Source organism: Rhamphochromis sp. 'chilingali' (genome assembly GCF_963969265.1).
Source record: "Rhamphochromis sp. 'chilingali' genome assembly, chromosome: 17".
In the NCBI taxonomy this organism is placed as follows: Eukaryota; Metazoa; Chordata; class Actinopteri; order Cichliformes; family Cichlidae; genus Rhamphochromis; species Rhamphochromis sp. 'chilingali'.
Window position 1 is genome coordinate 20,803,050 of NC_137944.1, and position 14,724 is coordinate 20,817,773.

General features: G+C 38.2%; 2 protein-coding genes across 2 annotated transcripts in view; one reads left to right on the plus strand and one right to left on the minus strand.

Moving 5' to 3' along the window:
* Positions 1-5,810, plus strand: part of LOC308385265 (ras/Rap GTPase-activating protein SynGAP-like) — a gene marked incomplete at its 5' end in the record, with an annotated part of 48,501 nt that extends 42,691 nt beyond the window's left edge. The window contains one exon of the mRNA XM_080864097.1: positions 2,044-5,810. Coding sequence (XP_080720223.1) covers positions 2,044-2,070 — 27 coding nt within the window. The 3' untranslated portion in view covers positions 2,071-5,810. The remainder of the gene's footprint in view (positions 1-2,043) is intronic.
* A 6,501-nt stretch (positions 5,811-12,311) lies between these two features.
* On the minus strand, positions 12,312-13,664 carry LOC308384882 (relaxin-3 receptor 1-like). Its single transcript, XM_080863516.1, has one exon. The coding sequence runs from the start codon at positions 13,549-13,551 to the stop codon at positions 12,346-12,348; it is 1,206 nt and encodes a 401-aa protein (XP_080719642.1). The 5' UTR covers positions 13,552-13,664; the 3' UTR covers positions 12,312-12,345.
* Between the last annotated feature and the right edge of the window lie 1,060 nt (positions 13,665-14,724).

Here is a 14,724-nt window from a genome sequence, read left to right on the forward strand (position 1 = left end):
TTGTGCTAATTACGATGAGCCTCCTCATGACCGAAACTGAAATTTAAACAAATGGTTTAAGACATGTTTGTCTGCCTTCTTCAAAGGAATTAGATGGAAAAAAAATCTTTATAGAAGATTTGAAACTGCTGCTAGCAAACGTTAGCTTAGCTTAACACCAAGACTGGAAACTGGGGGGAAAAAAGCTACTCTGGCCTTTTCCAAGGTGTCTTTCATGCACCTCAGAAGCCTCATTATTGATGTATTAACAGCAGATTTGGATTAAAGCTAATATCAAACTAAAAAAAAATCTATGAAACTGAGCCTGCATTGTTTTGGTTTACTCTAGATTAAAAGTGAATAGTAGGTTATGTGTTGGTCTGGAACCTCTGCTGGTTGTTTTGCAATAGTTGCTTTCAGTCCAAACCTCTCTGGTGGCTACAGTCTTGTGCAAAATCTTGAGTCACCCCTCAGTTCTTTATGAGGTTTTTTTTGACATACACAATTTGTGCCAATTTCTTCAGTTAAATCTACAAAAAATGGCAATGAAAACACAGTTTGATGGGCATAAAACAGTATTTTTATACCAACAAGGTGATTGCAAAAGAGCTATTAGCTGAAATCTTGGCATGATGTGTAGTGTGGAGGGGGAAAAAACAAGTGTCAGGCCTAAAAAAAAAACCTACCTACAGCAGATGAACAGTAAGTCATGTCTTGTAGAAACAGGAAAAATCCAGCAAAGACCTGACAAGACCTGAGAGATGCATCTGGCCCTTCAGCTGATTCATCAGGCATTTGAAGCCTTATTAGAAATGATGTCTATGGAAGGATGGCCACCCAAGAGGCCATTCTTAAGGAAGGGAAATGGGTAGAAAAGACTGAGGTATGACAAATTACACAAGAACTGGATTGAAAGTGATCATCAATGTTTACAGAGGCGGTCAGAAGAGAGGTACAACAGTCTGTGTCTACAGCTAGTTGTGTTGGGGATCTTTTCAAATTTGATGGAATCATTAGTGCAGAAAAATATTAATTTTGATCTACCGTGCAATATCATCTGGAAGTCATCTGATTGGCAGCGGCTTTATTTTTCAGCACTGCCAATGCAGTAAATTCATACCTGGATAGAACAACAATAAAACACCCTCAGTCACTGATTGGCCTCCACAGAGCTTGAACCTCAACATCACTGAAGCAATGTGAGATCATCTTGAAGATGAACAGAACAAAAGTCAGCCAACATCCCAAAAAGATCTTTGAATGTCCTTCACGCAGGCTGGAGAACAATTCCTGAAGACTACTTAAGAAACTACAAGATAGCTGACTACAAGAGTTCAGGCTGTGCTGAAAAATGAAGGTGGTCATTACCAAGTGTTGACTTTAAAGATCATTAGAACTGTACATTCTGTTTTTGGTTTATGTCCATTTAATAAGTTTAATAAGTTTGCACCTTTTCTCAGTTTTTCTAGCAAAATATAAAGAAATAAATGGTGGCTCAAGATGTGTTTGCACAGTACTGCACCTGACTGTGACTGCCAACTGTGGAGTGCAACCTGTGAACTAAATAGCCTGGAAGTCTTTTTCCCTGTATTTGCATTCTCATCACTAATAGGAGGTCTGAAGTGCTGTATTGACCTGAGAGCAGCTGATACCATAACATAACCTCTTGTTATAGCAGATGGCCAGTAGCAAGTTAGGGGTAATTGCTAACCAACATTTTATATTTTGCTTTGGCAACTCTTGTGCATTAAATATAAGTACTTACTTTGTGTTAACGACCTAATAATAATCGAGTACATTGAGTTATAAAGACTGACAGTGACTCTGAAAAAGTCTCTGCACTGTGAAAGCACCTACTGCCTACCAGCTAACAGATTTTGACAGAACCACAGTAGCTGTTACCAGTCTTTGTGCTAAACAAAGCTAACCAGCTTTTTATATGCTATACAAACATGTGTGGTATCAGTTTTGTCATCTAACTCTCAGCTGGAAATCCTATTTCCCACCCTCATGAAGATTTAAATGAAGAAAAGTAGTAATTTGACCCTTTTTCTCTCCCTTTAGTCTATCAGCCAGGGATATGGATCCTGACTGCCAGTTCCAAAGTGACCAGAGTTCATGATGGTCACTTCAGTGTAAGAAGACTGACTCAGACCCTTCTCTAACAACCCCCATCAAGACAAAGCTCTGCAGTGGATCCAGCAGGACTACTGGAGGCGTCAACTCACATTCTTAAATAAATAATGACAAAAAAATAAATATTGCACATATTCAAACTTAGCCTGTACCAGAACTTGACAATCAGCTTAGCACGAGGACCAATGTGGGAAGTGAATCTTCTTATGAGCCAGTGCCACAACAATGGCAATACTATACCTACTGAGTTTCTTTATTTAATCGGGAAAAAAGTAAGAAGAGGTGTGCAAAACTCTGGGGGATAAAGATGTGCTCACGGTGTTCCCTCCTACACGCAGCACGGTTTCTTCTCGCTAAGGTGGCTGCAGACAAAATGTAAAATAGGCTTTTTATAAGCACAATATCCCTTCATGGTGACGCCTGTGACGAGCGACAGGCGTCGAATCATTTGCCAGCTGTTATCCTCTGATGCAGGGCCCAAGCAAAGACATATTTTACTATTTGGCTCTGGTGAAATCATATAGTAAAATATTGTCATTGCAAAAGTATTTTCACTAAAAAAAGAAAAAGAAAAGGTGGTTATCATGATTTTTTGCATCCTTTTTAGTCCATGCATTCCATCTAAAAAGATGCCAAACAAGTCCTACAGTCACCTTAAGTGTTTAAGTACAATCTGAATCTTCTCGTTGGTTTACTTTGTCCTGGCACGCAGTGTAAAGCCTTGACTTTCAGTGTACAGAAAAATTATTTCGTAAAGCTACTAAAATCTTTGCAATAACGGCGAATACTTTACAAAAATAAGCTTAAATTAACTTTATAGTATTATTAATAGTGATAATTGTGATAAACTACAGTAAATCTAACATTTCAAAACAGTGCTACAAAGTGTTTCAACGCAGCATTAAAGAAAAATTATGGGAGAATGTAAACATTTGGTTTAAAGATGCACTTCACCAGTTTTATACAGTGTGAGAGAACTAGTTAGCCTTCTTGGTGTGGCTGATCAGAGAAAGTGATCCTGTCAGTGATGCCATCTGTGCTTGAACCAAGTCCTGTGCTACGGAGCAAGTTAAGCATACCCAGGATATCTGGCTTCACTTACCCTAACATTTGCAGTCAGGCTCAGCGGTCACATCAAGGTGGTTATCAACTTAATAAGTTCACCCAGAGTTTATCCGTCTAGCTACGTTTACGTTAAAGGGGTGGCATTAGCAGCCATGAGACCACTAGCAGCAGAGCGACTGATTTTACAAAAGTAAGCAAAACTATAATATTAGAAAAATATGAAGAGCTAAACACAATACAGATGTAAAGCAACAGAGCTGCAGACAAAACAGTAGAAAGGCGCTGTAGAGTAGTGTTAAAAGCAGTGCATGAATGTGTGTACGCTTTAAGTGCTTTTTTTAGTGAGGCTGGAAAGACCTGCTGTATTTAGAAAGTTGAACCTATCTGAAGCAGTATCAGTGCTCTGTCACTGAGTCACAGGGAAATCTGATAGATACGCCATTAAATCAATATTGTTGCTTACAGGATGGTTTTAGCTTTTATTCCTGCAGCTGGTGTTCAAGGGTCTAAGAGCAACAAATATTAAAATATAATTTGGTATAAAGTCCACAAGTACAAATAGGTGCTCTGAGGGATCTTCCAGGAATAGTGAATTGGTTGATACTTTACTGATTTTGTATTTGTTGATCTCTGATCTCAAAGATAACCTGCTCTGGACTGCAGGTCAGCAGCAGAAGTTGCCAAGGTGATGTACACGGGTTAAAAGTCTAGCGCCTTTTGTAATAATGAAATCCAGGGCAAAGCCTCAAGTTACCTGGATGAGGCTAAATCCTGCTTTGAAACACAGGTCTTTGAAGACTCCCAGGGTTTGTGCTACAAACTGGGACTGGGGACATGACAGTTTTTCCTTCCTAATAACTACCTAACTCCCCTGGCCAAGGCCGATGCCTTAGTTTAACATTTTAAAGAAAGTGATCTATAACTTAATGGTCCAAAGGTTAACCTCTCCCCACGTTTAATAAAGACGGAAACAGCCTAAAGGTCTGGGACGTTTGTTGTGCTAACTTCCAGCAGATCCTAAGTCATGTTACTACTTAATTTCTTGTTGTTTATGATATGTTTTCAGAAATGTCTTGAAAAGATAACACTAACACAGCTCGTCACAGTTTTCCTGACCTCATAGGAACTTAATTGGTTACCTTAATTGCCTGTGTGCTCTTTTCAAGTAGAACTGCAATAATGAGCAATTCAGTGAACTAACAAAATTAACCAGCAACCGTTTTCATGATGAGCTTATCAAACAGTGTTAGGCTGATGCTTCTCTTACAAAGTAAACTGGATTTATTTTGGGTTTTTCTTTTTGCTCTTAGCGATGCAAAATGTCCATTTGAAAGCATCACCTTAGGCTTTAGGAATATTTCATTGAGCATAGTGGTTCTAACTTGGCCTAAACCAGCCTATCATGCCTGGTATTTTTTTTTTATGTGTATCTTTTTTTTAATGTGGTTTTTTTGTGTTGATTTTGCTGCTTGACACTTTGTAACCCTGGTTTGAAAAGTGAAATATAAATAAAGAAAATTTAACAAACATGGTCTTAAAACGAGACGTGCACCCGGACGCAAATCTTATATAACAAGTAGTGAGTTACTCATCTGTTGTGTTTAATGTCTCTGAAGCATAGGTGTGCAACAGTTCTGCATGTGCTTTTTAAATGCAAGGACGAGCAAGTCGGTTTGCTGTCAGATATACTGATGTACAAAAAACAAAATTTACAAAAAAAAGAAAACTACTTTGACACGGCTTTCTAATTGGAAGGCATCTTTTTTAATCCAACCTGCTGACTCTTCTGCTTTTTTCCAGAAGAGTGTGGCATTCAGCCTTTTGCATTATACAACATGGGAGTATAGTGAGAAATGGTCAGAAATCCGAGAAACGAGAGAGGACACAGTGAAACCAACTGAACAATAAGACGTTTACAAGCAGGGATATGTAGTATATGTGCATAGGATTTGACTGCCTTACAGTCTGTGCCACAGGGCCCAAAATAACAATGCCAATACAAAAAAGCTGTAAACTTTGTATATTAAATGTCTTTTTCTTTTTGTAGTCAGGTGATGAATTAATAAGCAGTGTGTTGGTTAACTCTGTATGTTAGAAACATTTACATTGCAAATTTCATGGTTGATATCATTTATCCTAACCTCTTTGCCTTTAAAAAGACATTTTATTTCAAGATAAATATCAATGATACAAAGTTAAATGTTTATGTTACCAGAACTGTATAAAATAGCTTCATGTATATCTATTCTTATATGTAAAATGTATTCGAATCAAGGGTAGGCCTTCAGGCATGTTGAAGTTGTGGTTTAAAAAAAGAATTTGATTCTTATATTATTCTAACTCTTAATGCTGCAATCCAGAAACTGCAGCGCTGCGGCTGCGTTCGTGGGACGACAGCTGATTAAGTTCATTTTTGCTCCAGATGAAATACGACAAGAGATTCGTCTTAATAGCTCGCCTACTTTGTGTAACCAAACTAGCAGTGGTGCTTTCAACAAATGCTGGATTGCAGTTTTAAGCAGTCTTCTTTTGGAAATATACGTTTATTTATCTGGCCTGCATTGCAATACAGTATTTTGAAATGTTATACTGCACTTCTGTTTTCACTTTACAAGAAGCTGCAATCCATAATCTGCGAAAAATGTTTTTAAAGAATATATATATATATATATATATATATATATATATATATATATATATATATATATATATATATAAATGGTATACCCATGTATTATTGAAAACTTTCTCTGTATTAGCTGCAGTGGTACAGTGTGCTACCTCTGAAATCCTCCCCTCATCTCCCTTTGAAATTTAAGGTTGTTTTTCTGTTTCGTAACGTTACCTGAGAGGGTACTTTATTCCATTAAGCTAAAAATCCTCCTTTTATTTTAAAGCTACTGCTAACAAACTAGTTATAATTTTGCTTGTTTAATTGCTTAATTCTATTTTTGGATTTCCTGTATGAAACCGTTGCCATCGCAGGACCGTTTCTAAAGTCTGTCCTGTTTGCTATTGTATTTAAGTGCCATTAGCATTGCAGTCATACTAATGTTTTTTGAATCGTGGGATGAGATTGAGCGTGTTCCAGGTATTTGACTCTCAGGTGTTATGAGGAACACAGAGATTTGACGCACAGAATAGCGAACTACAAATTTCAACGCCGAAGCAACACAAAGTTCAAAGAGCGCATTAAATGAGGGGTTTGTGCTAACGCTAAAGCAACCGCTCTGCTTTTATCTGGGCTGGCTCTCTGCTCTCATCTCATTCTTACAAATAGTTTAATTTACACCTTCCCTTTTAGCGTTTGTTACATAAGAGGAAGAGGAGTTTATTTTCTTGGTCCAAATAAAAAAAATGTGACAAATGCCCCACTGTAACAAGACTTGATGAGGAATATTATATAAGATGCTACTGAAGAAGTGCTTTATCTTTACATAATCATGACATATTTTAGACGTCGTATGAACCTTTGTTGACCCAAGGGAGAATAACTGCCGCTTTGCTGCAGCTACACAAGATAATAAATGACAATAAATGAGATTATATATGTTGTATATTTTAAATAAGGGTACTTAACATCAACATATTTATGTTTCTAAAATGGATGTATAGCATTTTAGAATGAAGCAAAATATTTTTCTTGGCAGCTATTATTCTGCACAATTGACCTAATGTGTCACAAATATAGAGTCAGTGGGATTTCTGACTTGAATTAGGCCTAGTGGATGTAATACCTTAATTTACTTGACATTTCTTTTGAAATAAGCCATGCCCCATTGATAAGCCATACCCTCCAGTCCCCTGATGTTGTGTGGTGGATGTTTAATGTTGGTAGTTTTATTTATAATGGTAGTTATTGTAGGTATGATTGCGCTTGTAATTATTATTATTATTAGTGTAAGTATACTTGATTGATATGATTTGTTTTGTTTGAACAAAGGGAATGTATTCATTTTTCAGGTGATTTTTCTGAGTGATTTAAATAAATTATTAAATCCCTAATCAAGAATCTGTTATTTAAAGTACTTGAGTAAGTTACTTTTAAACTGAACTGTAACACGTTTGATCCCAACCATCTTAATGGGGAATCTTCTTAACACATGAAAGTTGCCCATGGAGTTCCACATGGTTCTATGCTGGGACCACTCCTTTTTACATTATGCATACATTCCTTAGGCAGTATTATCTGAAATGTTGCATATATTTTCTTTGCTAGCCAGATGATACCCAATTTTATTTATCTGTTAAGGCAGATAATGCAAATTGGTTAATTAAATTATGGTGTCTTGAAAATGTAAAGGCCTGGATGGCCACTAATTTCCTACTTCTAAATTTAGACAAAAACGAGGTTACGGTATTTGACCCTAAAAACTTCATAAACATGGTGGTTTATATACCACTGCTGCATGTCATTAAGCGGTATCTTCTCTGTGGATGTTTTATTCAGTCTCCCCGTGCTTTTTTTTTTCTCTTCTCTTTTCCCTGAAACTGGTTCTACCAGAAGTTTCTTTCTGTTGATGAGTTTTTCTTTCCCACCGTCACCAAGTGTTTCTCCTAGGAGATTGTCTGATTTTTGGGGTTTTCTCTCCAAAACTGCAGTTTTTACTTTAGAAAATTTATTGAAGCAACTGTTGTTGTTGTTTGGTGCTACATAAAAAACCCCGAATTCACATCTGATATGTATACTGAAATTGACTGTGCGCTCAGTTTGGAGAATTGTAAGATTCAATATCTAAGAACCATAAAAGCACATTTGAAAAGACAGAAAAGTCACTGTGAGACTTTTATGGGGACAGCCTGGGGTACATTTTCTGAGCTTTTCAGTAAAGCAGTTGATTAAAAATCCACACGCACAGCCCCAGATCATTCTTAGTCTCCCACTCATTGTGGAGGAGGTGCCAGTCCTCTGTCTGAATCCATTTCTTGTCTTAAATAAGCAAAATTAAGATTCAGTAAATGAACTTGACAGCTGTACCAATCAATATTTCATAGTAAAAACAGTCGAAATGTCTAAGTGAAATGTGAAAGAGGTCATCCAGAAGGACAAACCCACAGAGAATATCAACCAATAGCTCTACTCTCTATTGAACAGCTTTACTGTTTTGGTTCACTCTCAGCAGCCGTGTTGCTTCTAAAAAGAGCCAAATATTTCACCAGGAGAGTCCAAACACAGAGTTACATGGAGAATTAATATAAACATAAGAAAAACGATATCAAACCCCTGATAATTTTGGATGCTGCTGAATGTGTGTGCTAAACATGTTTTTTGTGGCATCTTTAGAGGGCGATAAAATTCCAGATGGTTTCATCTTGTTTTGATGCCCTAAAGTAGTCAAGTAAGGAGCTAAATGAATAAACAAATGCTTCTCTTAAAGAAAAAGTGTTACAAATTAGGAAGCGCACTTATTCCGTTATTGGGAAAACTGGGTTCTCTTATACAACACAAAGACTGGTGGTGCCAGGCAATCAATGAAGTTCTAAAAAAATGAAAAATAGTATTGTACAAATGAATTTTTGTATGAATTAAACAAATATAACATATCAATTAGCTTTTCAGCTGAAGGAGGTACTAGGCAGACCCAGCTGCTGCTTTTTATTTTCAGTCTTTGTGCTAAGCCAACTGCCTGCAGCTGTGGTATGACACAGTATAAGATAATTACAATGAGAGTTCAGTGTTTTATTTGGTGCAATACCACAATAACAACATTTTAGTTTCGCATTCAGCAAAGTCATAAAATCTTCCAATGTTGACAAGCTTGGCCTCAAAGTCGATCTATATTTACTGATGCTACTCAAGCTGCTATAATACCTCCCAAATGTATACCTCTTAATGCTTTAAACTTTCAGATATACTGCCAGAAGCTTCGCCAGCTTCTTTGTCATTACAAAGGAATAAAGACCAAACTATTTTCAGTCAAAATGCACTACAACAGAACTTGTCCTCTGCAAACTCGCAGATTCCTTGTGTCACAACTAGGCTAATCATAATCCATCCCCTCAAGTAACAACCTGGCTTAGCATTTTCCCTTGTCATTTCAATGGCTGAGTGGGTAATGGGATGTCAGCTGCTCTCCATCAGAGATCTGCATGATGCCAAAGGACTGCAGATAACCAAATGTCTGGTACCCTGCAAGAAAATGAAGGTGAATCAGTTTCACAGCTTCTGCTGCTCTTTCGGTTTCCTCTCAGCAACTCCTTCACAAGTCCCGTTGGCTTGTAATATATTTATGCTAATTATTGCCACACTTATATGTCTGCAGAAGCCCACAGCTTCATGGTGAATTGAGTCATGTTTTTCAATGTCAATAAAGCTCATTTAAATGTGAAAACACAGAGAGATCTCCTTTTTTTATGATGACTTCTCTATGCATCGTTAAAAACTGACAGAAATAATTCGTGCATAAGCTACTTATCGGGGTAAGTTGCTTTATAAAATACAATTAAAACCATGAGGATTTCTGAGGCCATTCTTGAGGATTAGCTAAATGCAGAAGGTAATGGACTCAATGTAGCATCTTAAGGGAATAGCTCGATATTTCAGTATTCTCCTGCTTTCTTGTCCTTACATTAAAATCACTCTCGTGTCTGTGTGTTAAACGTAAATCAGGAGAAAGTGGACAATTAGGAGGAGGAGAAATGCAGCTAGCCAGGCTCAGTCTGAAAGAAATAAAATCCACACCTCTAATGCCTCAGTCACATTAAAGTAAAAACAAAAAAAGGATGGTAACTTCCTCGCAACTGAGAGAAAAAATAAAGTGTTGGTTGCCTAGCGATTGCACATTTCACCTGGTGTCAGGCAACTTGTTTCCAAGGAATCGTGAAGTGAGGCCATGGTCCAACTCAGACTGACCAAAATCACTGTCAGACAGATTGACAAAGGTTTTCCATTAACTTCAGTTCAGTTCAGTTTTATTTATATAGCACCAAATCCCAACAACAGTTGCCCCAAGGCATCTAAACAGGGTGCTCAACTCAGCTAGTTGCAGACTGGTGGTTTTCTGGTTATACTCCTATATAACAGCAAGGTTTCCCAGTGCCTATGCCATTTTGCTCTTAACTTGCCATCCTGTAACAACTAAGTCACTATTTGTGGAGGACATGTCTGTGCAGGTTCTCTGTCATCCAGGTCATAGTACTCTAAGGAGCTTGCGAAGACTTCTTTAACTTAAACAAGTCCAGTCACTTTCAATCCAAGCTCCCCCTTTGAGCTTGAAGGTCTGGCTCTGAGTGGCAGCAGTTAATGTGAATTTCTGTTAAAGGTAGATTTCGCTATGTAGACATCGACAGATGGCAACAGATTTCTGATTTTTGCAGATTTATCTCACTTAATCACCGCATTATCACAAACAGATTGCACGTAGATGCCAACTTGACCCCATTTGGCCCATTTAATTGCAAAGTGATATCAGACATGAATCGGTCTTACTACCCCCTTTATCAACATGTTGAACACCAAAGTTGCTTTAAAGAGCCAACTGTCTGCAACTGGTCATGCACCTAGTCCCCATCTTTGAAAGCAAGTACACTGCACATGGTTGCAAACATTGTTGTCATGCTGCATTGTTCAACTGCTGTCTTCCACAGAGTGACCGTAACACTATTACTGCATTATTCCTTACTTGTTTAATCAACACTTTTCTTCATTAGTAAAACAGGCCGTTACTTTTATTAAGCTAACCTGTTACATGTTAAAGAGACAAGACAGTAAATTAGCATATTTTCCTATCTTTGAAAAAAGTATTTTTAAAAAAATACTAAATTTATATTTTCACTGGATAACAGCCTCCTCTGAAATGTGAATGTTAGTATGCTGTGAGTTTGGGCCTCATCTGGTTTTAAAGATAAAAACAATAGTGCCATCTAGTGGCGTACTCCAGTGTCAGACTGCTTTATGACCACTAATCACATATATTCATTTTTATCCTTCTTTCGAGAGAGTGAGGAAGTGAGACACAGAAATCAGCCATATTTGACAGGTGAACTGAAAAACAAAAGAGCAAATTTCTCCTGGGATATACACATTTCACCCAGAAACAAAGCACAGAATGTGCAAAAATGGCCAAGATGATTGGCCTACAAATTCCCCCACACTACAGTCAGTAGTGTGTCAGTTTTTGAGTATAGGATGTGCTGGAAAAACAAGCCTGCTCCCATCACCTTACAAGATCTGCCATGTGTGATTTCTTTGCATGTGTGGAATGGATGGGTTGTTACTGACATCTGGTGTGAATTTGATGTAAATCTCATATTTAGAAATATATTAGAAAACCTAGAAAACTGGTGATGTGCTCAATATTTTGTTTCCCCACCTCATCATTTGGACCACTTGAGTGAAGAGCAAACACACAATACAAACTCACGAGTTTAAGATTAAGATGGATTTTATTTTTTATTTGTATTCAAACAAATGACTCGCACAGTGTAAAACCAACACAATCACAATTTTGACTAACTGTTCCAAATACATCTACACATAAGATTTAAACTATTGTATAGTGTTTTAAGAAATAGTACAAGCAACTGGAAGATGCAAGTGAAAAGAAATTGGACAAGACACTAGAAAGAGCCATTCTTAGAGCAATTACCGTGTGATTGCTGAAAGCTGTTGCAGGTGGCGGTTTTACATGCTAAAAAAGGGCAAGAGTTGCTTGACATTTTAAGCGTGGAATCACGTCTCAACCCTATATGAGAGTGTAGTTGCATATACAGCTGAGCAGTTTTCATTTTAGTAGATTAAGCAATCAACCTGGCAAAGCAATGTAGGCAGTGGAAGGATCTCCTCCCTTTTTGCCTTAATTACATAGTGATAGTTACATGACAGGAAAGTGGGGAGACAGTACACAGGTTACAGGCTGCAAATGGTCTGGTGGCGGAAGCCGGGAAGGACCCAGCCCCCACACATGGGGCGTGCACTCTACCAGGACCTCTTTTAATTAGATTTATACTGAATTAGTGAATACATTTTTACAAAGTGTTACAGACTAAAGCACAAAGCTTCATGCAGACACAAAAGCTTCGGTGCAGCTTTAGTATCACAGCATATCTCAAATATGTATCTTGCACAATCTTAGATGGGAAACCTTCGTATTGCACACTGAAACCTCGGAAAGCATCCATCCTTGTTCCATCGTGTTTCATAAAGGTGTAAGTGTTTCTGTGACCTCACAGCGTGGAGGTTACAGTTGGCAGTGTTGACAGAGGGACGTATCTCCTCGTGTCAGTTTGGGACGTGTGGCTGAAAATGCTGTTGACTGGAATACCCAGCTGGCCTGCTTGCCCTGACCCCGCCTCAGAATTTATACCATAGGGCACCTTGGACGTAATGGCTAAACTTAATTTGAAAAGCACATTAAGGAGAGCCGCACGGTACTCTTTTCTAACCAGGCAGTAGATGATGGGGTTGAAGCAGCTGCTGGTGAAAGCCAGACAGTTGGCCAGAGGGAAAAAGTACGCTTGAGCCGAGTAGAACGAGGGGCTGATATCAACCACGTCAAAATGAATCAGGGCTCTCCAAACCGTGAGGATGTTGTATGGGAACCAGCAGGCCCAGAAGGAGAACACCACCACTGCCACCGACTTTGAAATATCAGTCTTTCGCCGAGAGTTGCCGCCTTTCAGTTTATGCCGACAGAGGAAGCGCATCAGAAGCAGGTAGGAGAGGATGATAATGGTGTAGGGCAGCAGAAATCCCAGCACAACTCGCAGGAGGTGGTTTACTTCGAGCCATGTTGTAACAGGGAAACGGAGCAGGCATATTGTGTCGTTGCCAAGGCCCACATTTTTCAGTTCTGCAAACACAGCTCGGGGTACGGCCAAAATGAGCGCTCCGGCCCAAATAAAAGCTGTGGCCAGCGGGAAAGTCCAGGATCTGCTGCAGAAGGAAGCGCCTGGTTTGAGAGCAGTTGCCACATAGCAGTAACGAGTCAAACTCATAGCTGTGAGGAAAAAGCAACTAGCAAACACATTCAGCCCAGTGAATAAGGACACGGCCTTACATGTGCCCAAGCCAAAGGGCCAGCTATAGTCCAGCGCAGTATCAACAGCCCAAAATGGTAACGCCAGCGAAAACATTAGCTGAGCCACAGCTAAGTTAAAAACAAAGAAATTGATATTGCCTGTGGTGATGGTGTGAGTAGAGTAGAGGAGGAACATTACTAACAAGTTCCCCAGTATTCCAGCTGTAGCCACAATAAAGTAGACCACAGAGATGACAATCCTTAGCCAGTGGGGAGGATTAGGAAACTCCAGCCAGTTGTAAATACTCATATTTTGAAAAATCAGCTCAGAGTTGTTACAGAATGTGCCTGAACCGCAACTGCTCATGATGCTTTTGTAGAGCTCAAGTCTGTGCAAGTCAATGTTTGACATTTTGTCAAAGTGAAGGTGAAGTTTGTCCTGAAGATGGCGAGATGTGTCCGCTTGTCCTCTTTTTAACTACAATAAATTAAAAATGTAAGTCTTGGCAGTCTGTTTATTAGATGACAATCATCGGTCCCTGCAAGGAAAGAGGAAGTTATTACTGCATAATAGGCGCTGGAGTTTATGAGCAAATAAGTAGATTAGCTCTGTCAGATAAACAAATTACACTAAAGTGTTAGCCACAGAGTTCAGAAAAGCCCCAGAATTAGTTTGTAATGGCGCAGTTATTCTTGTATGAAATAAAAGTTCTTTTTGACAACAGCCAAATAGATTCACATTGCTTATATTCCCGATAAGTGCTCGATTTATTAGTAAATCACTTATCAGTTATCTTGGAGATAACAGATGTGTTGCAAGTGTTGCTTGATGAAGAAATATTCCTTTTGAATTTTACAAGTTTTAAGCTGCAGCATGAGATGACCTCAATATGTGAATATACTGGGACCCTGAGACGGTCAAAGCCGGAAAAGCCCCTCGGATGAACAAGGATTTCTTTTTAAACAAAAATAAGTTCTTATTTTTTTAATAAAATTTCTTTTCAACTTTTCAAGCGCAGTAATTTTTTTTCATTTCATTATGTTGTAAAGTTGTAAATACTCATATTTTGAAAAATCAGCTCAGAGATCAACAGATCTCCTGGAGACCTGTTATTTGTGAGCGAAAAGGAAAACATAAGAATCGAAATGTTTTTTTACATTAAAATACACTCCTGGATTTAATTTTTTGTTGTTGTTTAGTTTTAGAGTGAATTTCTTATCGCTTTAGAGGAATTAATTGTTCGAGTACTTTAATTACATAGACATATATACGAGTACATTATCATCTAAAAACATTTTCACTTGAAAAATCATGGCATCAACCTGCAGAGGTAAACTGTCTCGCATGCACAGGGGTTTTTTCCAAGTTCAGAAACGTATGTTCTGTGTAGCTTGATTTCACACTAATCTACAGGCTGTAGCATGTGATCTGTGTTGGCAAACATTACAGAGCATCGCTATCAGTGTTATACGGGGTAAAATAAATATTTTCACATTTGCATCTAAACATTTTAAAAACGTAAGTTTATTTATTTTTTTTAAGTTTTCTTGATAACCAGAACATTTTTCACCACAGGGGACTTTA

Bases quoted from the DNA above. Each gene is read 5' to 3' on its own strand.
- LOC308384882 (XM_080863516.1), bottom strand. From the start codon at position 13,551: ATGTCAAACATTGACTTGCACAGACTTGAGCTCTACAAAAGCATCATG.